Source organism: Myotis myotis, unplaced genomic scaffold, assembly GCF_014108235.1.
Source record: "Myotis myotis isolate mMyoMyo1 unplaced genomic scaffold, mMyoMyo1.p scaffold_m19_p_5, whole genome shotgun sequence".
Lineage (NCBI taxonomy): Eukaryota > Metazoa > Chordata > Mammalia > Chiroptera > Vespertilionidae > Myotis > Myotis myotis.
In genome coordinates this window covers 104,420,777-104,444,111 of record NW_023416357.1, presented here as the reverse complement: position 1 = coordinate 104,444,111, position 23,335 = coordinate 104,420,777, and the positions used below count along the sequence as shown (strand labels likewise).

Here is a 23,335-nt window from a genome sequence, read left to right as displayed (position 1 = left end):
CGTCTGTGTTGGGGTCAGGGTTCCTGAACAGTCTGGGCTGGCCTGAGCTAGACGTCAAGAACAGGAAAAGAACGCACCCTGAATGTTCTCCCTCCTGAGCGAGTCTTCCGACACCTGCGAGAAAGGTGGGCACGACTGTACCCCTGCCTGCCTGCCTGCCGGGAAGGGGGCAGGCCCAGAGAGGCGTTGAGATTTGCCAGTCTCTCGGCTAGCTGGTAGCAGAGCCCTGGCCCCTTGACTGTCAGCCCTGAACTCACTATCTGAAGCAAGACGGGAGAAGGTGTGTGAAGTCCACTTGGACCTGGGCCTGGGTGAGAGGTGCGGACACTGAAAAGTGAGAACAAGGAGGGCTTACCGTGGTGTCCTTTAGTTACAGGAGAGAGCTTCCATGCTGGGAGAGGTTGAATCTATGCCAGGCTCTGGTCTAAGTGTTTTTAAATTGGCATTTTCTGAGTTTTTCAGACAAGGCACAGGCCGGCTAAATGTCCAAGGTCACTCCAGTAGTACGCGGGGGAACTGGCCTTTGAACTCGGTCTGTGAGCTCTTGGTCATGGCCCAGAGAGGGGTGGTGAATAGCCCAGGGTCACACAGCCCCAGAACCAGGAGCTACTGGCTTCCTTCCAGCCCAGGAAAAGCAATGACACCTGACTCCTGGCCAACTCCTGGGGGTGGAGCAGAGGTGGAGCTAGTGAGACCCGGTGGCCTGAGAACCACAGCTCAGGTGGCAGAGTGGCCCGGAGCAGCATGAGGCAGAGCTGGGGACCAGGGCTGCTGCTCCTGGGAGCCGTGGTCCTCATAGAGGGTGAGCCACCTGTGTTTGAGTGGGTGGGGGAGTGGTATGGTGGGGGTTCAGGGGCCACCCTCTGCCCAGCAGCCCCTGCAGCTTGGTGCGTGTGAGGAAGACTGCCTGTGGGGTGTCAGTCCGCCGGTGGTGATACAGCCATGTCTGGCTGTATCGGGGGACATCTGTGTGTCTGTCTGTGTCAAAAAGGGTGTGATATTCTTGGGCTGGAGGAGTCTGTCTGCAGGGCTGTCAGCGCCTGTGTGTGTTCCCCGTGCCCCTGTCTGCTCCTCTACCTCCAGCAAGACCTTAGGCAAGTTCTGAGGCCTTTAGCCTCAGCCTCCCAGGCTTTGCCTCTGTCCCCTCTCTCCTGGCTCAGATGTGCAGTGGGTGTGTCTGCGTGTGCCTATTACGGGGAATAGGCAGGGCAGGAGACTCTTTGGTTGAGTCTGACAGTTTCTGGAAAGGTGGGGGAGTCTGAGTCGTCAAAATGGGTGGACATGACGCAGGCCTCTAATCCTTCCTCCTCGGCCTCCATGGCTGAGGGCACAATTAAGCTAATGCTCTCCACACTCACAGACTGCCTCCTGACTCAGTGGCGGGGGCAGGAGTTGGGGTTCTGAAGCGTGGAGGAGGGCTGGCCTGGTCCCAAGCTGAACCCCAGGCCCTGCTCCTCGGGCCTGGGTGCTGAGCACAGCTGAGGGAGGAGAGTTAATTACCGAGCAGATGCTCTGAGTAGGTTCCAATAAAAGCTGTTCCTGGACCACACATAAATATTTTCATTCTGGGAGGGGCTGGTGAGGTAGCCACAGAGTCATAGGCAAGGGCCCAGGGCCTATCCCCCAACCTGTCCCCTCCACCAAAGCTGGGCCAGCCAGGTAAGGCTCCCCCAAGTCTCACCCGTGTCTCTCTCTTCCCAGGTCTTCAGGCAGCTCAGCGTGGTAAGCTCTGGGGACACGGGGCTTGGGCCTTCCCGGGGTCTGGATGGACCCTGCGTGAGGACAGGATGGGGGCCTGCTCTCCTGACCCACCTCTCTCCACAGCCTGCGGGCAGCGCGGCCCTGGCCCCCCTGACCCTCAGGAGGGCAGCACAGGGCCTGGCGAGTGGCCGTGGCAGGCCAGTGTGCGGAGGCGGGGGGTGCACATCTGCAGTGGCTCCCTGGTGGCGGACACCTGGGTCCTCACGGCTGCCCACTGCTTTGAAAAGTGAGTTGTGGCTGGGCTCCGACAGGGCTGCCGACCTTGGCGGGGGGGGGGGGGGGGGGTGGGTGATGTGTCCCCAAACTCCACAGTGCTGATCCCTGCCCTTAGAATAACAAAGGACTGTTTACTGAGACTCTGCGATGTGCCAGGTTCTTACTATCAAGTTGCTCTTAACAGCCTTCATGGCAGAAGCCTTACAAAGGAGAAACATGTTGGGAGAAGGAAAGGCCTTGCTTAAAGCCACAGATGGTATTTGTCCGTTCACCTACCTTCGGTCTTCCCTGGTGCACTGTCCCCCTCTGCACTCCATGCCTGGGCCTCACCCCTCTCTTTCCAGAGCGGCAATGACAGACCTGAGCTCCTGGTCAGTTGTTCTGGGCTCTCTGCAGCGTGAGGGGCTGAGCCCCGGGGCTGAGGAGATTGGGGTGACTTCTCTGCAGCTGCCCAGGGCGTACAACCACTACAGCCAGGGCTCAGACCTGGCCCTGCTACGGCTCGCCCACCCCACAGCCCACACACCCCTCTGCTTGCCCAGACCTGCCCATCGCTTCCCCTTTGGGACCTCTTGCTGGGCCACTGGCTGGGACCAGGACATTAGTGATGGTAAGTGCTACCCCAGCCTGAAGCCCAAAGAGGCAGTCCTCTTGCCCAAAGTCACAGCCTCAGCTGGCAACGGTCTCTGCTTCTAGTCCTCCTTGCTCCCCAGAGCCCAGACTCCAGCCCCAAGCCCGTCTTTTTCCAGCTCCCAGGATCCTACGGAATCTGCGCCTGCGTCTCATCAGCCGCCCCACGTGTAACTGTCTCTACAACAGGCTGCACCAGCGGCTGCTGGCCAGCCCGGCCCGGCCTGGGATGCTGTGTGGGGGTGCCCAGCCCGGGGTGCAGGGGCCCTGCCAGGTCTGAAGGGGAGGAGAGGGGAAGGAAGCAGAGGGGAGGGGGCCTGGCGCAGGGATGGGTGGAAGGGCTGCAGAGGATGTCTGCCCAGGGCTGGGCTCAGGTGTCTGTCCTTGACTCCATTGCCTGCTCCAGGGAGATTCTGGGGGCCCCGTGCTGTGCCATGAGCCTGATGGACACTGGGTTCAGGCTGGGATCATCAGCTTCACGTCCAGCTGTGCCCAGGAAGACACTCCCGTGCTGCTGACTGACACGGCTGCCCACAGCTCCTGGCTGCAGGCCCGCGCTGGGGGCGCAGCCTTTCTGGCCCAGAACCCAGAGGCCGTGCAGCTCAGTGATGAGGACAGCTGTGTAGGTACGCGCAGAGGCTGTTAAGAGTGTGATATGTGGGGACAACCAGGCTTGTGAGGACTCCTGGGCAGCAGGTGGAAGCCACAGTGAAATAAATTTCAGTTTGCAATAGAGAATTGATACAGGGCATCCACAAACTGCCATATGCTAACTAGGGGGATTTTAAGGCCCACCCCTGAGTCCCTAGGATGGGAACAGCCCCATTTAGGGCTGAGATGTTCCAGAACTTTCTGGGTTTGGAGTTAGGTAAGAGGGACCTGTGATCTAGCTGAAGGTTTTGGGGCCTTGCTGCACGTTTCCAAGCAAGGACCCAGTGAGACTCGACAGGGCAGGGCTGCCACTCAGAATTCTAGCGTAAGTGATTAACACACAAATTGCATGCAAAATAATTCCTGGGACGGAAGCTATGTCTTGATGGTAAGAGAAGCCTGAGTGAGCCAGGAATGCTGGAGCCAGTCCAAGCCCGGAGGGGTGCAGACAGGTGGGGCGGAGGGATGATGAGCAGGCCACTCCCTTGAGGCTGGACCATCAGTTCAAAGCTTAGGCCCTGGCTTTTGAATATCAAATCTGCTACTTACCTGTAGTTATTGAGCTAGAAAGTCACTTAACCTTTCGGGAACTTTGGTTACAGGGGTAACAAAATTCAACTTAAAAGGTCGTTGTGAGGATTAGATAGTATGTGGGAAGCACTTAGCAAGAAGGCAGTTGGTAATCCATCCGTTTCAGCCTGCGGATCCTTGAGGGGAGAAGGTCCCCAGGCAGAAGCCCCCTCCCCATGGCCCTGGGATGCCAGGCTGAAGCACCAGGGGAAGCTGGCCTGTGGCGGAGCCCTGGTGTCAGAGGAGGTGGTGCTGACTGCAGCCCACTGCTTCATTGGGTGAGCCCTGTCTCCCTCACCTTTGTACACCCCCCTACCCCACCCTCCCGCCCCCCGCCGCCCAATGCTGTCAGTGCTGTCTCTGCACAGGCGGCAGAGCCCAGAGGAATGGAGCGTAAGGCTGGCGGCCGGACCAGAGGAGCACAGCCTCAAGCAACTCATCCTGCATGGGGCTTACACCCACCCCGAGGGGGGCTACGATGTGGCCCTGCTGTTGCTGGCCCAGCCGGTGACATTAGGCCCCAGCCTGCGGCCCCTCTGCCTGCCCTATGCTGACCACCGCCTGCCCGATGGGGAACGTGGCTGGGTCTTGGGGCTGGCCCGCCAAGGAGCAGGTATGTAGGACCGGGCCAGCGGCAGCTCTCCATCCAGCCTCGAGGCCACTGGGGCAGTCGGGTCTTTCCCTCCCCCCACCACAGGCACCAGCTCCCCTCAGACAGTGCCTGTCACCCTCCTGGGGCCTAGGGCCTGCGGCCGGCTGCATACTGCCCTCGGGAGCGATGGCACCCCTATTCTGCCAGAGATGGTGTGCACCAGTGTTGTGGGTGAGCCGCCCCGCTGTGAGGTAAGCTCCAGTCCCCCAAACCTTACCCCACAGTCCCCTGGCATCCTCAGCCTGCAGCTCATGTACAGGCCCGCCGGGGTTGGCCTCCCGTCCTGCCCCTCATCTCAAGTTCAGCCTTTCTGCCCCTAGCCCCTTCTGCCCCTCACAACTGCTTAGGGGTAAGAGGAAGTCACCCAGTGTCACTGACCCTGGCAGGGCCTGTCTGGGGCACCACTGGTGCTTGAGGTGAGGGGCACATGGTTCCTGGCTGGGCTACACAGCTTTGGCGATGCCTGCCAGGGCCCCGCGCGGCCTGCAGTCTTCACAGCGCTCCCCACCTACGAGAACTGGGTCAGCAGTTTGGACTGGCAGGTCTACTTCTCCAAGGAGCCCGAGCCCGAGCCCGAGCCCGGAAGCTGCCTGGCCAATATGAGTATGTGGCCCTGGGGCCTTCTGCTGACTCTTCCCTCTCCAGACCCCTCTCTCTGTAAGATCTGATCTGAGTCACCTCTAGATACCCTGAGTGGGGTGGAGCGGTAGACAGACCCATCTGGATTCAAATTCTGTCATCGTGTGACTTGGAACAGGCCTCTCAACCTCTGAACCTGTTTTCTCATCCCCCGTGGGGGCTGTGTGGCACCTCCTTCCTCCTCCTTCCAGGAGAGTGTGAGGACGAGGCCACCACCCACCTCTTCCTCTCCCACAGGCCAACCAGCTGACTGCTGACAGGTAGCTCTGGGATGCTGCAAACACATCACTGCTTCTGCCCCTCTCCATTCCCCCCACCCACACAATTCCAGCAACTGGGCAGGCCCCAGAGCCCAGTGGATTGGCAGCTGCCCCGCCTCCCCCCTGCAGGACAGGGACTTGCCACCTGTAGATGCTCCCGCTCTCAGCTCTGCTGTCGACGCAGGCGTCCGCTTTCCCCTCTTCATCGCTCACATATAACCACACCAGCCACATTCTTGGAAAATTTTCTTTTTTGGCGGGGGGGAAGGGGAATGGTGGTGCAATTTTCCTTTTTTTAAACTTAAATAAATTGTTACAAAATAGACTTTAGAAAATAAGTTACAAATTGTAGCAAAAGCCCCCCTTCCCCCCTCCACAGGCAACATTCCTATCCCTGGCTCTCTCTGAATCTGCCTCCCTGGTACTGGAATCTGGTGGGTGAGGGTGGCCCCGCATCCCGGAGACCCTGGCACCAGGTTTCTTGTAGGACGAGCATAATGAATTGCATGGTGACCAAGGCTGGGGAAAGAGGCCCTTCACGGACAGGGACATGGGAAAGAAGCCAGGGGAGAGGAGAGATGGGGATGCCCAAACTACTCCTGAGTAGAACATGGAGGTCAAACCTTTCCCTGCAACCTGCACTCTTGCCCTGTATTGATCTTTGGAGAATTGAAGTTCAGAGGGAGAAGCTGAGATCTGCAGGCCACTGGGGTGAAGGGTCCAGAAGTGGGGTCGTGGGGGTAGGTGGAGGGGGCAATGACAGGCCTGCTGCTGGTGCCTTTGAGGCTCCTGGGGAGAGAGAAGGTACTGACTGAGGGGGCACACTCCATACAGCTTGTACTCCCCTCCCCAGCCCTGCCCATGGCCCGAGGAACCTGTAGGAGAGCCCTGTCGCCCTAAGACTTCCACTGGGTTTCCCAGGCTTGGCTAACTGGCTCCTCACTCGTTCCCTTAAGGTTACAAGAAATCTCTCACCTTGAACGCCATCTCATCAGCTCTCTTAGGGGACTCTCAGCCACCACCCCCTCCTTCCCTGACAATTTCTGGTCAAGGGCCCGCCATCTCAGGGCACCCATCCTTGGTGGCCACAAAGTGGAGTGGGTTCTGGGAGATCTCTAGAGGCGAAGCGAGCAAGCCAGCGCTTGCTGGGGGAATAGGCTGTCCCACTCTTCCAGCTCATCTCCCAGCTTGGCTGGGTGGAGGTGACTCCGTGGAGATTCCCCGATAGAGAAGGGTGATAGGGCTAATGATTGTTGTTACTACAGCTGGGCCTGGCTTCAAAGGAACTATCATCTGTGACTCAGCCCTCCAGTTAAAGGTGTGCTGGCGGTAGGGGGTGTGCAGGTAGAAAGGGTGGTTTGGTTGGATCCTAAAAAGCATACACAGCAGATAGAGAAAAGGGCTGAATAAAGAGAAGAGACGTGGGGCAATACTGGTAGGAAAGGACCAAAGGTCTAGCTTCCAAGAAAAGCGGAGGGGAGCAGAGACCAGATGCAGGCAAACAGGGACAGGGAGCTGGGGGCCTTCAGCGGCCTAGTTCTCTGGCCAAGTCAGCACTGAAGCCACAAAGTCCAGTCTGGGGGTGCCTCCCTCAGCCCATTCCTCATTCCCTGACTCCCTGCCTACTCTAGGGAAGAGCAGAACCTAGATCATCTTTTCCCCTGGGAGTCATTACTGGCTGGATCAGGGTTTCCAGATGTAGCAGCCAGATGGTACCCAGCTGCCTTCCCTCCCAAAACGAAGACTCCTCTTTGGCTCAGGCACGGCAGAGGAGCCCAGGCAGTGGCCTCTGCCCCTGCCCACTCCTTATCCCGCCCCACCATGCTATCTATTTACCTGACCCAGGGGTTCAGGCCTAGGCCGCTCAAAGGGCAGCATCTTCAAACTAGTTTTCTCATTCCATACCCAAGCTTCTGGTCACCTCTGGGACCCATAGGACCCTTTCCTCTCACTCCTTGCTTCCCCACTACCTTGGGGCCAGATTTTGCCCTCCACTGTATGCCCACCTCCTCTGGGATCCTTCAATCCTCTGCCCATTCATATCCCCGTACCAGAGTTGGCCACTGTCTGTTCCTCCTGGTGCTGCTGCTGGTGCTGCAGAAAGCTGATGTGGCGGCGGAAATGGCGGGGACAATGGGGGCAGGTGAAGGGCCCCTCCTGGGGTGCATGGACCCGCCCGTGGCCCTCCAGCCGGGCAGCTGTCCGGAAGGCCTTGCCACAGATGCTGCAGCGATGGCGTTTGGGGTCCGTGTGGGTCCTGCCATGGTTCTTAAGAGAAAGCAGGTTGGGTAGAAGTTTGGGACAGAGGGAGCAAGGATAGAGTCCAGTGGTGTGGGCCTTCTGGTGGTTCAACAAGCTACCAGCGTGGCGGTATGAACGCCCACACTGGGCACAGCGGAAGGGCCGGTCCTCATCTTCAGCCACTGTGGACTTCACTCCCTGCCCTTCTTTAGCTCTCTCAGTATTCTCTCCTGGGGCCCGGGGGGGATCTGTTGGGGCCTTCTGGGCTTTCCCTTGCCCAGCAACATCTACCTCGTCCTCCACAGTCCCAGCTTTGGGGCCTCTGGCTTCCTCTATTTGGGGTGGTACCTGACTGAGGCCCTTGGCATGAGTTTGCAGGTGGCTGGCTAGTTCATGTTGGAACGGAAAGGTTTTGCCACAGTCACGGCAGGCAAAGGTCTGGGAAGATCCGTGGTTGTGGCAGTGACTCTCAGTGGCCACAGGATTCAGGAACTCCTTGGAGCAGAGCAGGCAATAGTGGCAGTCTGCCTTATGGGTGTGGTGGTTCAAGGGGCCTTCCGACTGGCAGGTCTTACCACAACGGCAGCAGGAAAAGGGGTGGCTCTCTGGTTGGAGCTGAGGGGTGCTGTCTCTATTGTCCCAGCTGTCCACATGACCAGGTCCATTGGGCTGGCTGTTGCCAAGGTGGCAAGAACTTATGGGGACACTGTCTGCTGACTCGTCTTCTGGCTTGGTCAGTACATGACCCCGAGGAACCCAATCTCCATCATGATTCACCGGTCCCCTATCTCCTTGCCATCCATCCGTTTGCCCCATGCCCCAGGATACTGGCTCTGTGGCTTCTGAACCTGCTGACCTGCTGGGGCTATGACTCTGCTCCCCTGGCCTCATGGCTCCACACTGCAGCTGGGGAACTGACTCAGTACCACCAGATCTGTCCTCTAGTCCCTTGTCATCAGCGAGGTTCCCCTTGCTGCCCTCTGTGCCACCAGGACCTCCCTGACCACTTTTGGTCTCCTCCTCATGCTCTCGCAAGTGCCGCTCCAGAGAACCCCGGCCCGGGAAGCCCTGGCCACAGAGGGCGCAGCGGACAGCTGCCCGCCGGGCCCGCCCTGCTCGCCGCCGCCGGCTCTCTGCGTGTAGCTTCTGGTGGTCCTTCAAGGCCACGAGGTTGGAGTAGGTCTTGGGACAGGTGGGGCAGCTGTACGGGCCCGTCTCAGGGCTGCACTGGTGGTTCAGGAGGCTGCCGGCATGGCGGTAGTTCCGCCCACACTGCCCACACCGGAAGGGCCAATCTTCCCGAGCCAGTTTTCGGGTGCCCCCACCGCCACCTCGCTCGAGGTGGATCCGCTGGTGGTTAGCCAGCTGTTTCCGCAGGCGGAACGCCTTCCCACAGTCCCCGCAGCGGAAACGCCGGGGATCTGCATGGATGCGCCGGTGGTTCTTGAGGGACATGAGGTTCGAGAAGCCTTTGGAGCAGGCCTGGCAGCCAAAGTGGCCGGTCTGGTGGCTCTGCCGGTGGTTAATGAGGCTGCCGGCGTGCTTGTATGACCGGCCACATACCTCGCAGCTGAAGGGCCGCTCAGAACTGGCCTCGGTCTGGCAGCCCTTCTCCGCAGTCTCCAACCTCAGCCCCATCTCCTCCCCCTGCAGAGTGGGCTCCTTCCATGGCTCTTCTTTCACCCTTGCCACCTCCTCTGGGGGCTCTATTTTAATTTCCTCCTGGAGCTTCTCCACTTCCGCCTGCCCCAGCCCCTCCTCTGCCACGTTCTGGGGCTCACTGCCGCCTCCGGCCTGTGGGGCGGGCCCCACCTGGGGCTCAGAGCCTTTGCAGCGTGGGTGGTTTCGCAGGTGATTGCGGTAGGCAGCCAGGTTGGGGTAGCAGCGGGAGCAGACAGGGCAGATGTAGTCTCCAGTCTGGTGGATCTTGCGATGGTTCACTAGGCTGCCCCCATGGCGATAGGTTTTGCCGCACTGATTGCAGCGGAAGGGGCGGGGCTGATCCTCCAGGGAACTTTCCCCGCCCTGCACGCAGAGGCTGTCTGCAACCCGAGCACCTACTCCCTCTCCAGACTGTGTGTCTCCACCTTCTGCAGGGAGAGAAGTCACTGTGCCCTCAAAGACGCCATCTGCAACCGTTTCCGTGTTATCACCCGACTCTCCCAAGTGGTTCGGAGCCTTCTCTGTCGTGTCCCCAGAACTCCGATTTTGGTGGTGACGCTCCAGGCTCCCTAGGTCATCATAGGTTTGACCACAGCACCCACAGATGTGCCCATAACCGGCTCCATCCAATGCTTCCACCTCACGCTGCAGCTGATTCAACAGCTCTGTTTCTGAGAGCTGTAGTGGGGTACTATGGGTGGAGGCTGCCACTGCTGCTGCTTCATCTTCCCCCTCCTCCTCCGAGCCCTCAGTCAGTCCAGAGGAGTCATGAGCCTGGCGCCGGTGAAGCCTGTAGCCAGCCCGCCCAGGGAAGATCATGCCACAGAGGCAGCAGAGGAAAGGCTGTGCTGGGGCTGCCTCCCCAGGCCTGTGGTTCTGGAAGTGGCTGCGCAGGGCAGGCAGAGAGTCAAACTCCTTCGGGCAGAGGGAGCACTGATAGATGTCTGGTGGGTGGCAGGGCCTGTGGCTCAGCAGGCCAGTGGCATGGGGGAACGAATGCCCACAGTCAGAACATGTGTGGGAGACCTCAGCCTGCCAGCTAGTGACAGCTTCAATCGAGTGGGAAGAGCTGGGCTGGCCAGTGGCTGGTTTCTGCTCTTCATCCACCCCAGGGAGGCCATCACAGAAGCGTGTCCCATTGCTTTCCTCATCACCTGGCATTTCCAAGTTGTCAAGAAAGCAGGCCTCCTTCCTGTCTAGTCCTTCCTCAGGACCTCTGCTCCCTTTATCACCCTGGAAACAGGCCTCATCCCTTTCAGGCTCACATTTGTCTCTTTCAGCATGAGCCTGCAAAGAGCCCCCATCACTTTCCAAGTTGCTTTCGGCTCCACTAGGACTTTCCTCTGAGGGGCCCTGGGGACAGTCCAGGCCCTCCTTGTCTTCTACCAACTCCTGGGCCCAGTTCCCACCTGAAGGGAGTTGGGCTTCTCCCCCACCCCCAGCACTGCCAGTCCGCCTCCAGGGCCGCCTGCTCCGCCGCCGACTGTGGCGTCGTAAATGGTTCTTCATGGCAGCCATGGTGTGGAAGTGCTTGGTGCAGGCCCCGCAGCTGAAGTCCCCTGTCTGATGGGTCTGCCTGTGGTTGATAAGGCTGCCTGAGTGGCGATAGCTCTTTCCACAGTCCCGGCAGGCAAATGCCCGAGGAGGTGACACCCTGGCCTCTGTCCTGCTATTCCCCCCTTCTCCCTGGGTCCGGCTGTGATGCTCACGGCTCTCAGGATCTTCAAAGAGCATCCCATGCGTGTCGCGTATCTGTGGTGCTGTCGTATCTGCTACTGGGGGGACATCAGTGGCCTTCTCTTCTTGTTTGCACCCGGTCCCTTGATCTGTACATGGGGCTGCCTTTGCTCCCACTGAGTCAGACTCCACCTTGAGTTGGCTGGGGGGACCTTCAGCCCCTGGGCCTGTGCTGCGGCGAGCGGACTTGCAGTGGACCCGCACGTGGTTGCGCAGGGCCATAAGGTTGGGGTACTTGCGGGGACAGAGCGAGCACTGGTACTCTCCTGTCTGATGGCTGTGGCGGTGGTTCACTAAGCTCCCCCGGTGGCGGTAAGCCCGACCACATTCATTGCACTTATAGGGGCGGTGGTCCAGGGTGGCGGTGGGAACCTCTCTCTCTTTGTGGGTGGTCTCCGTCAGAGGCAAAGGAGGTGGCAGCTCGGATGGCTGCCCATCCTCTGTAGCTCCTTGCCGGGGTCTGTGATGAGCCCGCACATGGTTTTTGAGAGCAGCTGCATTGTACAGCTGCTTGGAACAGATGGAGCAAGGATAGACACCTGTCTGGTGACTCTTGCGATGGTTGATAAGGCTCCCAGCATGGCGGTAAGTACGGCCACAGTCCCCACAGCGGAAAGGTCGGTACTCCTCCAGCCCACTGTCCTCTAGCTCCCCAGAGACGCTGAGTTCCCCAGAGCCGTTCAGCATCGGTGTACTAGGGAGCTGATCCCAGCTGCTCTCGTCTGTGTGCCCATTGGTGGTGGGCATCCCTTTCTCTTCCCACAGCTGCTCCTGTCTTTCTCCCTCATGGGATTGCTGGTGTTCCAGCAGGTCTTGGGGCAGCCGAAAGGCACGGGGGCAGTGAGGACATTGGTAAGGCCGATATTGGGCATGGAGTCGGGAGTGGTTCTTCAGAGCCATGAGGTTAGAGAACTCCTTAAAGCAAATGGTACAAGGGTAGATGCCCACGGTGTGGCTCTGGCGGTGGTTGGTGAGGCTCCCCGCGTGCTTATAAGTCTTGCCACACTGACCACACTTGTACCGCCGTTCCTCCTCTGCAGGAGAGGACTGGGTGGGCTCCTGACCCTCCGTGAAATTCACCACTGACTCAGCCAAATACTGTTCCAAGTTGCTAAGGAGGCTGCTGGCTGGAGTGGAGAGCAGTGGGGCCCTGGCAGAGTTGGTGATGGATCCCCAGCCCTCCGCACCCTCCTCAGGATTTGGCTGGCTTTCCCAGTCTTGTCTTTGTCTGATGGGTGGATCTTCCCAGGTGTCCAGAGCTGCCCCGGGGTCAGGCCCAGATTCACAGCCAGGTGTCTCTTCGGCATGTTTTTTCTGATTCTCCCAGCTTTCCCCATGGCCAAACCTCTGGCCCCAAGAGTCAGTGGACACTGTCTCCCCCTGGAGGCGTGGAGTGGCTTCCTTGGGGCTTCCCTCAAGAGCATGAGTCCTCATGTGGCTCTTGAGGGCCATGGGATTGATGAAGTTCTTGCCACAGCTGGTACAGGGGAAAAGGCCAGTTTCATGGGTACAGTGGTGGTTGACCAAGCTTCCTGGGTGACGGTAGCCCTGCCCACACTGCTGACAGCGGTAGGGCGGAGGGATATTATCAGCCTCCTCACTGTCCTGGCCGGAGGATGGATGGAGCAGTTCACGGTGTTTTGACAGTTCCAGGACACTAGGAAAATGGTGCTGACAGTCACAGCAGCTGAGTGAGGTGGGCACATCCTCCATGGGGCAGTGTGGCAGAAACCTGGAGGGTCAGGAGGAGCAGGCAGGTGGCAGAGGCATCTTCTTCTGGTGGTGCCCAAAGCCTAGGAAGAAAGGGCAGTGGTGAGAAGGAAGGCCTGAATTAACTTTATCTCTTGGCTGTATAAGCAACAAGTTCACCAGAGGTCACAGAGAGGTTCCCCACGCAGCAATGCCCAGGGACCTGCTTCCTACTGGATCTAATCTGGAAGCACCATCAGGTAAGGCAACTCTGTACACAAACTCCCCAGATGTGGGAGCTTCCCTGGGCCTAACTCATCCCTAGAGGTAGAGATAGGGAAAGTCTAGAGCAGTGGTTCTCAACCTTCCTAATGCCGTGACCCTTTAATAGTTCCTCATGTTGTGGTGACCCGCAATTTCATTATTACAAATTGAACATAATTAAAGCATAGTGATTAATCACAAAAACAATATATAATTATATATGTGTTTTCCGATGGTCTTAGGCAACCCCTGTAAAAGGGTCGTTTGACCCCCAAAGCGGTCGCGACCCACAGGTTGAGAACCGCTGGTCTAGAGGGATGTAACTGCCTTCTGATCGCAGACCTATTAACCTGTTCTTCAGACCAAATCCAAAAGGTCTTACTGCCCCTAACCTTCTCTCTATGATTCTGAAACAAACAACGTTATCTCCTGTGACATCTTAAAAGGAAACCTGAACCTTTTCTAGGGCTCTGAACAAGAGATGTCCAGTCCTTACCCCTCAGCTAAGCAGAGTAGCCCAGAGGCACTGAAAGAGCAGTCTTTCTCCAGCTGACAGAGGAGGGCCTGAGAGATGAAGTCAGGGCCGCCCTCAGAGAAGGGGCTGGCTTGTGCCCCCACGTCCCCTATTCCTTTCACGGTCACAAAGTCTCCTTTCTAAAAGACTTTCTTGGCCGCTTCTTTCACCTACTTCCCCTGAACCCAAACTATCCCCCATCACGGAAATTCCATCCCATTTCTGGTCGTTCTTCACCCTCTCTACCTTTTTCCTTCTGACACCTCCTCGCTATAGCCTCGCTGCTGCCCTTCTGTTCTTCTTCTACCTCCTCTCATAATACTGATGACAGCAATGCATGCTAATTGAGCATTACCGCGGATCGAACACTGTGCTAAATAAAGAATATCCATTGTGTCACTTACTCCCCGCAACACACGGCAATGCCTGCTGTCCCAGGATACACACGAGCAAACCCACTGATGCAGGCAACCTCCTTCCCAAAGCTCTTGCCCTCTCCATGGCAGGACCCCGTGCCTTCTCCATCACCTGGGCTTTCCGACGGATCCTTTACTTCCGCTGGACCCCAGTACAACTATCGCCGACTAAACCCCCCCTCACTGAACCTGCTCCCCGAACTCTCACTTCTCAAAGCCCCTTCGCTCAAGAGTGAATGCCCTGTCTTGATCGTTTGAGCTCCTGATCAAACGAGTCCTCTCGCCTCACTCATCTTCTCGGCCGGTTTCCTCTTAAGGCCCCTACCTCACACGGGTGGCCCCTTCTCGTTCCCGCCGCGGGTGCGTCCGTTGGGGACCGCGAACGGGAGCGCGCCTGCGCACTGGGACCCTCACCCTAACTGCAGCCGTGCGCCCCAAGGGGTGGCTGTGGGGGGCTCTCGCGCTCCCACACACGCACACTCCGCCAGGGGGTCCCAGGGGGTGGGGAGGGGAGGGGGAGAGGGAAGGGAGAAGCGGGAGAAGGAAGGAGGTAGAGTAAAAAGGGCGCAGCTGACACGAGCCAGGAGTACCCCCGGCTCCGCGGACACTTCCTATTGTTACTAGGAAACAGGAAGTGTTCTAGCCGCAAAAGCTTCCCCGCGAAACCTCCTCCTGGAGAACACTTCCTGACCCGCCTCCAAGCACCCGGTCTACACAGACACACTTCCGGTGCCAAGCAAGAAGTCGCTACAAACGCTCCTCTGGCCCCGCCCACGCAGGTCAAAGAGCAGGTCGTTTCTTATAACCTTAGCCACACTTCCGGCAAGAGCAGCGAGCACGGGTCTGGTGCATCTTGGCTGAGCGAGGATGAGGGAAAAAGGGCTCTGCAGCCATAACCTCAGTACTTTGGTGACACTTTTCGTGGGGCTCCCTGAAAAACTCCTCAAGATAGATGGAGGGAGCTTTATGCACTCCTCGCTGTGAAGGGAAATGTGGTGGAATATGAGGATTTAGGCACTACAAGCTTGATCATGGCCTGTCCTCCCAGCTTATAGTTGTTGGTGATCTGGCCCCGAACTAGCAGGATCCCGGTGTACATAGTAAGCCTGTCCGGCGTCCCCTGCCCTTAGCACCCACAGTGACCCCCCTGCAATTTAGTCCTCTGCCACCTCGATGAGCTTCGCTTTCTTCCCAGTCGGTGAAGCTCCCTTCCACTTCCGCCCGCCGGTCCCGCCTCTCCGCCCTCCCCCCCCACCCCCCCGCTGGGTCCTAGCGCCGGCCCCTCCCTGGCAGAGTCTGGGGCTCCGTTGGTGAGACGAGCTGTAGCGGACGCCACGGAGCCAGCCCAAGTCCGTCAGGTAGGAAACGCCGGCGGGAAGCCGCGGGGACCCCCAGGCGTCCCCAGCGCGGACGAAACCCGAACGGACCTGCTTCCCTGTGGGTGCCGAGGGCGGATGGGGTTGGCCTGGCGGGAGCAGCGCAGGCGGGGCGGGAGGAGTGCGGCCCCGGGAGGGCGCGGGCGCGCTCCGGGCCCAGCGGGTCCTAGAACCCGCCGGCTGTCCTCGCGGACCGGCTGTCCTCACGGGCCGGCTGCTGCGGACGCCCGGGCTCCGCCGGCGCGGCTGCCCGCCTTGCGCGGTGCGGGCCCGGGGGTCCTAGAGCCCGCCACGTTGCGGGCTTTTGTCCCTGGCGCGCCGCCCGCCTAGCGAGAGCCGCGGCGCCGGCGGCCCCCTCCCTGGCCGAGGTCCTGGCCACCCCTCCCGCGGTCCTAGAGAACGCCATTTTGCAGGTCTTTGTCCGGCCCCGGCTCTCGGTCCCATTCATTTGTTCATTCTCTCATTCTTTGTCACCCCTTGCCACATTCTCCAAGGCCACGTTTCCCAGGGCTCATTCCGAGACGAGGCAGCTCGGGGCCCTGGCCTGCGCGGCTGTCTGGCGGGGGCGCAGACACAGACGGTTGCGGGGGGCGAGAAGCGCAGCGCTTCTGCAGCTCTCGGCTCCTCGGCGCGCCTGGTAGGCCCTGGCGCTCTCCAAACCCCCACCTGCCTCGGAGAAGACCCGGGCCTGGAGCGCCGTGGCGCCCCTGCTTCTACTGCCTGTTACTGGGGGAACCGGTACTGATGGGAAGGATGCAAAAGAGTTTTCCCAGGAGCGAAGGCAAACCGAGGCAGAGGGCAGTGCAGGTGGAGATGCATCCAGGTGGGGAAGTTTGAGAATGGTGGCTGGAGCTCAGGTTGCTGCAGGGAGGGGGAAACACGCTGAGCTGAGGCTGGAAACGTGGGTTGGGGTTAGGTTGTGAACTGACCAGATTGGAGGCCTAGGAGATCCTTAACTCTCACCTCTGCACGCACTGTTCATGCTTACACGTCTGCCGTCTCCCCGAGTCTGTGAGGCCTGTGGGTGACATGTTTAGACATGGAGACGGAGCTGCAGGGACCATAAAAAGTGGCTCCTTTCTCACCTCATCCCAGCTCCCAGGCTCCTAGCCTAGACTCTCTGGGAATGAAGCCTCTGACTCCCGTTCAGGCAGCAGGACTTCATCCCTCTCCTAAGCCAGCAGGGAAGCAAAGACAGCCTTCCTCACTAGAGCGGTGAAGCCGTGTGGGAAACAGGCCTGATGCTATTTGGACCTTGGGAACTTGGACAGCAGAGAAATCCAGTTAATAAATAGTTGTTGATGGACAGTCTCACACATGCCTACTGAGGGGAAGGCAGAGGCTCTAGGCCTGGGTCTGAACTGTGTCTCAGAGGTTGAGTCTTTGCGTTTGTTTTGGGGCGCTAGTCACAGTTCTAGGTGTAGTGGATACAGAATAAGAAAGGCTCCCGGCTCTTCGCTAGCCTAGATTCTTGTGCTGGAGACAGAGAGTTAACCACTAAGCCATAAAATGTGTAAGTGCTATCAGGGGATGGAGAGCAGAAGTTTGGGAGGCAGACCACCTAGCTTTGAATACTGGCTATGACTATCACTGCTTCATTTCTGTGTGCCTCGGTATCCTTGTCTGTTTAACTTAGCCTGTTCAGGCTACCGTAGCGAAAACACAGACTGGGGGGCTTAACCAACAGAAACTTATTTCTCACAATCCTGGAGGCTGGGAAGTCCACGATCAAGGTGCTGGCCAGTTCCTGGTGAGGACTCTTTTCCTGGCTTGCAGGCATGCACACATTCAGTCTGTAACAAACTTCTCCAGCGGTTCTCAACCTGTGGGCCGCGACCATGGGAAAACACATATAGCATATCAGATATTTACATTACAATTCATAACAGCAGCAAAATTGCAGTTATGAAGTTGCACTGAAAATAATTTTATGGTTGGGGGTCACCACAACATGAGGAACTGTGTTAAAGGGTCGCGGCATTAGGAAGGTTGAGAACCACAGTTGTGAGACTTAGCTTGAGTAGTACACGTAAAATTCTCAGAACGGTACCTGGCTGGTGCTAAGCTTGCAAGAAGGAACGCTATCCATGGGAGCACCGTAACGGAAATTAAAGAGGGGGGAGGAGACTGGTCAGCAGGGGCGCCCACAGCCTTCAGAAAGGTGGTCTGGAAAGCCTTCTTTGAGAAAGTGACAGGGACCTGAGACCCAAATAAAACCAAAGAGATAGCTACACAAAGATCCTTGGGGGAGAGTGGTTCTCGCAGAGGGTACTGTGTGCAAAGGCCCTGAAGGAAGAAGGAATTTAGCTCTTTGAGGTAAAGAAAGGGAGCAGGTGTGGGTGGAGCTTAGTGGGACAGGGAAGAGGAATGGAAGTTGAGGGAGGCAGGAGTTAGACGGTTCAAGCCTTGCTGGCCATGAAAGGAATATTGGTCTTTGCCCTTGGAACAGTGGAAAGTCTCATGGTTTGGCTAATACGTCTTCAGGAAATGAAGACTGCTGGCGAAAGAGCCCGGCCCAGAGACCTGAAGACTCGGTTTGAGTCAGGGCTCCTTGACAGCTGTGTGTTCTGGTGCAAGTTTTTCCCTCTGGGGCGTAATCTGCACCTCTGAAAGCAAGGCAAAGTAAAAACGCCTTTCTCCTAAAAGCTTGTGAAGACTTAAGGATGTGTCTTTGGTTCCTAAATGTTGAGTGTTGATTGGAATGACCCAGAAAGTGTGTTCACAGGAAAGTTTCTGTCCTGCCCCACACTCCCTGGATGGTTATTCTCATACCGGGGGCTCACAGACCTGACTTGGAGGAACCCCACCGTAGGGAGTGGTAGGTGAGAGTCCTCACTGAACGGTGAAGCGAGGAGATAATTTGACAGGGGCCTCGCCGACCTGGCCCTCTGCTCTTCATGGAGCTGGGTGCCTGCTGGGACCAACCTGGTGCCGCCACTTGTCCCCTGGGCAGTGCCTTAGGAGTGGTTTACCCATCCAGCTACCTGGTTTCTGGCTCACAGATAGGAAGACAGGCCCAGAGGTCAGAATCCATGGGTCCTGCCTCTGAGAGGGAAGCAGACATATAGGGACTGGCTCTGGTCTCCGGCGGTTCTACAGGGATAAGAGAAGACAAAGGGGCAACCTGAGCTCAGAGTCCAGCCCCTGTGGGGCCGGCCCAGGGGGCAGACAAGACTGTGAGGGCCCAGATCACTGAGTAAGGACCCAACCACTCAAGGCGAGTGAAACAGCTAGATTCAACTCCCAGCTGCGGATTACTAGGTGTGGCCACGGGCTAGTTATTTAGCACAATGCCATTTTTTTCTCTGGGCCACAGTTCTCTTATCTGTGAAAAGGGAATAATAATAGTACTTTTCTCATGGTGCGGGCAGGAAATTGAAGTGAGTTAATACATGTAAAGAGCTTAGGATACTGCCTGTTATTTAGCAAGTGCTTTGTAAATGTGAGCTATCGGTTTTTTTATTAAAGAGAAACTTTATCAGTCAGGCTGTCCAGAGATGGTCTGAAAGGAGGTAGTGAGTGCCTCATCCAGGGATAGGAAGAGATCCCCTGGAAACTCGAGATCCCCTGGAAAGTTGATCCTCAAACCCTTTAACTCACTTTCCAGCCCCAGAATTTAGTGGGAAAAGTGAAAAAAACAACAAGGTGATGGTGGAACAGCGTTGAGTGGGATTGGCGCCAGAAACCAAAGCGGAGATGCAGGACGAGCTTCCTGGGCGAAGTGGGGCTCAAAGGCAGGATTGATGGGATTTGTAACAGCCAGGAAGGACCTGGGAACTTGCATGGCGTGCTGGAAGCCATGGAAAGTTCTTGAGTGTCACACAGTGCTTCCGGGAGAAGACGCTGGCTGCCTGTGCACACCCGACTGTGTGTGTAGGGGTGGGGACTGAGGCAGGCCCACCGGGCAGAAGGGTGCTGACTCTAAAGATGCAGCCCGTGCCACTCACTCCGGGGCTCCAGTGTCCTCCCCGGGCCGTAACGCAGAAGCCACCAAGCCCCGAGGCGTACGGACAGGGAAACAGGCTTAGAAAGGAACACGAGAAAGAACTCAGGCCCCCTACCTCCCAACCTCACTTCTGGGCACTCCAGCCTCCCTTTCCCATAGCAGATCCTCACCCCCACCCAGGCTGCCCCCAGCAGCTGCTGCTGCGCACTCCTTAAGTGGATCTGCCGTAATCCTCTCCCTTCATCCCCCAGGGAGGATGAGCTGGTGTTAGGGCTAATGCAGCTGTTAATCCTGTTTCCTTCCGGCCATGACCCACAGGAGCAGCTGTGTGGACGGTGTCTGGCTCTGAACCGAGAATGAAGGGGCCTCCGCTAGAGTGGGTGTCCCGGGAAGCCAGATCAGATACACTGATTTTGACTCAGGGGCTTCTAACTGCTAGCAATGGTTCAAGCTGCCTTGAGAGTGACTGAGCTTCCTATGACCAGAGCTAGGGGAGCAGGAGCCCACAGTGATTCCAGAGCAGGGGTGGGCCAGGATTCCTGTCTGGGGTGGAGTCCCTTATAGCGGTGCAAGGCCAGAATTCTGTGCGACCGTTGCTGCCTCTGAAAGCTAACCCACCAGAGTGGAAAAACAAAATGCATATGCTGGGGCCTTCCACTTCCAGACAGACGGTGCCAATCACCACAGCGAGCCCACTGGTTTTGCCCTCTCTTGGGCCTACCTCTGCCTTTCCTGGGCACTTGGAGACGTTCAGGCCAGACCCCCATCTGGGTAGTCTCGATGTCTGCAGCCTTGCATAGGACCCTGCATCCTGGCACAGGCCTTGGAGGCTGAGCTGAAGGAGGAGGATGGTGAGAGGATGGGACAGGGTGTTCTGGGAATGCCACAGGGTCTGGAAAAGCTCGGGCCGGGGAATCAAGGGCAGGCAGACATTTTGATGAACCGAGCCTCCTCCCTTCGTCTTTCTGAAGTCACCCAGTCCAACTCCTGCATCAGTGAGCAGACCAGAGAGGAAACTTGGGCACACTGTTAGAGCCGGAATGTTTGAAGGCAGGATGTGGCCCTCCCGGGTGGGAAGTGCAGATAAGTTGGGGTTCCCACTGAGGCCCCATGAGGGCTTTGGTGACAGGAGAGGCCTTGGAGAATGGCGGAGGGATGTGGCTTCTGTCTAACTTTGCTTCTCTCACAGAGCTTTGCCCATCGAGGCCATGGAGGTGGAGACTGTGGAGGCCCGGTCCCCAGGCCCCGGCTACAAGCGTTCGGGCCGCCGCTACAAGTGCCTGTCCTGTACTAAGACGTTTCCAAATGCGCCCAGGGCAGCACGCCACGCTGCCACACATGGGCCTGTAGACTGCGCGGAGGAGGTGGCGGAGGCGAAGCTGAAGCCAGAGACGGAATCTAAAACAGAGGATGCCGGCGGGGACAAAGGGTCAGGCGCAGCGGCCAAGCCTCGGCCTTACGCATGCCCACTGTGCCCCAAGGCCTACAAAACAGCCCCGGAGCTGCGCAGTCATGGGCGCAGCCACACGGGCGAAAAGCCCTTCCCTTGCCCCGAGTGCGGCCGCCGCTTCATGCAGCCTGTGTGCCTGCGCGTGCACCTGGCCTCGCACGCTGGCGAGCTGCCCTTCCGCTGCACGCACTGCCCCAAAGCCTACGGCGCGCTCTCCAAGCTCAAGATCCACCAGCGGGGCCATACGGGCGAGCGGCCCTACGCCTGCGCCGACTGCGGCAAGAGCTTCGCGGACCCTTCTGTGTTCCGCAAGCACCGGCGCACGCACGCCGGCCTTCGGCCCTATGGCTGCGAGCGCTGCGGCAAGGCCTACGCGGAGCTCAAGGACCTGCGCAACCACGAGCGGTGAGGGCGGTAGGGGGTTGGGAAGAGCGGGTGTGTGTGGGGGGGGGGGGGGCGGGGAGCAGCAGGGGCTGCTCTGTGACCAGCGTGGCCTGGGCTGGGTCTGAAGGGCAGAATGAGCCAATGGGAAGGTGAGTGGGAGGGAGCTATGGGTGGTGGTAAGCAGCAGATTGGTCGGGTTGGTTGGTCGGTGGACCGGACTTGAGGGGGCGGGGCAGACTGATTTGGGATGGGGCCCTGGAGGATGCTAGTGGGGTCTGATAGGCCTGGGTTCCTGGACATCAGGAAAGGGGCAGGGCTTGAAGTTGGGTCACTCATAGGGTCTCCGGTAGAGCACAGGCTCTGTGAATGGGACCTGGTAAGTCTAGGGCTTTGGGTGCAGAGAGGAGTCTTTTCTGGGATCTAGATACCCCAACAGAAGGTTTCTCACTCTGGGGTACAGCTCTGGTCTTAGGGGGTTGGGCCAAGGCCCCCTGGATGTTAGGGCCCCCTAACTTAACCGTGCAGATGGCGGCAGGGTCAGGTGATGGGCCTGCCACCTTCATGCCGTCCCCACACTCCCGCAGGTCCCACACCGGAGAGCGCCCCTTCCTCTGCTCCGAATGCGGGAAGAGCTTCTCGCGTTCATCCTCGCTCACGTGCCACCAGCGCATCCACGCAGCACAGAAGCCCTACCGCTGCCCCGCCTGTGGCAAGGGCTTCACCCAGCTCAGCTCCTACCAGAGCCACGAGCGCACGCACTCTGGCGAGAAGCCCTTCCTGTGCCCGCGCTGCGGTCGCATGTTCTCTGACCCCTCGAGCTTTCGGCGCCACCAGCGGGCGCACGAGGGCGTGAAGCCGTACCGCTGCGAGAAGTGCGGCAAGGACTTCCGGCAGCCGGCGGACCTGGCCATGCACCGCAGGGTGCACACCGGCGACCGGCCCTTCAAGTGCCTGCAGTGTGACAAGACGTTCGTGGCTTCCTGGGACCTTAAGCGCCATGCGCTGGTGCACTCGGGCCAGCGGCCCTTCCGCTGCGAGGAGTGCGGACGAGCCTTCGCCGAGAGAGCCAGCCTCACCAAGCACAGCCGAGTGCACTCCGGTGAGCGCCCCTTCCACTGTAACGCCTGCGGGAAGTCCTTCGTGGTGTCCTCCAGCCTGAGGAAGCACGAGCGGACCCACCGAAGTAGCGAGGCCACCGGGGCTCCCCCGCCGCAGGAGCTGGTGGTGGGCCTCGCACTGCCGGTCAGCGTGGCAGGCGAGGGCTCCGTGGCCCCAGCGGCAGGTGCAGGGCTCGGGGACCCTCCAGCAGGGCTGCTAGGGCTGCCCCCAGAATCAGGCGGTGTGATGGCCACCCAGTGGCAAGTGGTGGGCATGACGGTGGAGCACGTGGAGTGCCAAGATGCTGGGGTGGGGGAGGCTCCTGGTCCCTTGGAGGGCACAGGCGAGGTGGGGGGTGAGGAGGTGGACGAGAAGCCTCCGCAGTTTGCGTGCCGGGAGTGCAAGGAGACGTTCTCCACGCTGACGTTGCAACGAAGGCATGAGCGCTCACACCCCGAGCTCCGGCCCTTTCCCTGCACCCAGTGTGGCAAGAGCTTTTCAGATCGGGCTGGGCTGCGCAAACACAGCCGCACACACAGCTCTGTGCGCCCCTACACCTGCCCCCACTGCCCCAAGGCCTTCTTGAGTGCCAGCGACCTACGAAAGCACGAACGCACCCACCCTGTGCCCATGGAGACCCCCACACCTCTCGAGCCCCTTGTGGCTTTGCTAGGAATGCCTGAAGAGGGGCCAGCCTGAGGCCCATGGCCCTTCCCTCTGAACTCCCAGGAGTTCCACCCCCACAGGTGCCTCCTGAACCTCCCTTTGCCCAGCTTACTCTTCTAGACTCCACATCCCTGCCCCCCCCCTCCCCCCGTAGCCAGCTTACCTTCCCAACAGAGATCTGGGGACAGTGGAGGCGGGCACCTGCTGTTCAGAGGCATGGCTCTGTGAGTAACACATTAAAGCATTCACTTTGACCCTGGGTTGTCTCCTGTGTTCTAGTTGGGGTTTGGAAGGGAGTTTGGGCATTAGATAAGGTTCATTGCAGATTCCTAGATTGACAGATTAGAAGCTAGAAGGGTCTTTGGGTGCATTTTTTTCAAAGTATATTTTAGAATGCCTTGTGACAAAGGGTTTCATGGTCAAGTAAGTACAGGAAATTCCCTGTGCCTTTCTTGGGGATTCTTGATCAAAAGTGTGTTAAAGTCATTCATAAGTCCCGCAATGAACAAATCT

The 23,335-nt window shown here is 58.5% G+C and overlaps 3 protein-coding genes across 7 annotated transcripts; 2 read left to right on the top strand and 1 right to left on the bottom strand.

Annotated features, from left to right (window-relative positions):
• The first annotated feature begins 655 nt into the window (after window positions 1-655).
• PRSS53 (serine protease 53) lies at window positions 656-5,491 on the top strand. 2 transcript variants are annotated; one of them, XM_036309016.1, is made up of 11 exons: window positions 662-802; window positions 1,702-1,722; window positions 1,825-1,987; window positions 2,322-2,587; window positions 2,727-2,881; window positions 3,014-3,233; window positions 3,956-4,106; window positions 4,197-4,441; window positions 4,526-4,671; window positions 4,867-5,083; window positions 5,357-5,491. In XM_036309016.1, exons 1-11 carry the CDS (start codon window positions 745-747, stop codon window positions 5,374-5,376), a joined length of 1,662 nt encoding a protein of 553 aa, XP_036164909.1. In that variant the 5' UTR covers window positions 662-744; the 3' UTR covers window positions 5,377-5,491. The 2 variants fall into 2 exon arrangements, with proteins under 2 accessions (XP_036164908.1, XP_036164909.1); XM_036309015.1 differs by having other exon boundaries at window positions 656-802; window positions 1,702-1,987.
• Window positions 5,492-5,612: 121 nt separating this feature from the next.
• On the bottom strand, window positions 5,613-15,474 carry ZNF646 (zinc finger protein 646). 3 transcript variants are annotated; one of them, XM_036309011.1, is made up of 2 exons: window positions 15,330-15,474; window positions 5,613-12,812 (listed from the first exon to the last, which is right to left on the bottom strand). In XM_036309011.1, exon 2 carries the CDS (start codon window positions 12,730-12,732, stop codon window positions 7,417-7,419), a length of 5,316 nt encoding a protein of 1,771 aa, XP_036164904.1. In that variant the 5' UTR covers window positions 12,733-12,812; window positions 15,330-15,474; the 3' UTR covers window positions 5,613-7,416. The 3 variants fall into 3 exon arrangements, with proteins under 3 accessions (XP_036164904.1, XP_036164902.1, XP_036164903.1); XM_036309009.1 differs by lacking the exon at window positions 15,330-15,474 and adding an exon at window positions 14,228-14,567; XM_036309010.1 differs by lacking the exon at window positions 15,330-15,474 and adding an exon at window positions 13,891-14,216.
• Window positions 15,135-23,081, top strand: ZNF668 (zinc finger protein 668). 2 transcript variants are annotated; one of them, XM_036309012.1, is made up of 3 exons: window positions 15,135-15,260; window positions 20,414-21,079; window positions 21,643-23,081. In XM_036309012.1, exons 2-3 carry the CDS (start codon window positions 20,433-20,435, stop codon window positions 22,853-22,855), a joined length of 1,860 nt encoding a protein of 619 aa, XP_036164905.1. In that variant the 5' UTR covers window positions 15,135-15,260; window positions 20,414-20,432; the 3' UTR covers window positions 22,856-23,081. The 2 variants fall into 2 exon arrangements, with proteins under 2 accessions (XP_036164905.1, XP_036164906.1); XM_036309013.1 differs by lacking the exon at window positions 15,135-15,260 and adding an exon at window positions 15,424-20,075.
• Window positions 23,082-23,335: the final 254 nt, after the last annotated feature.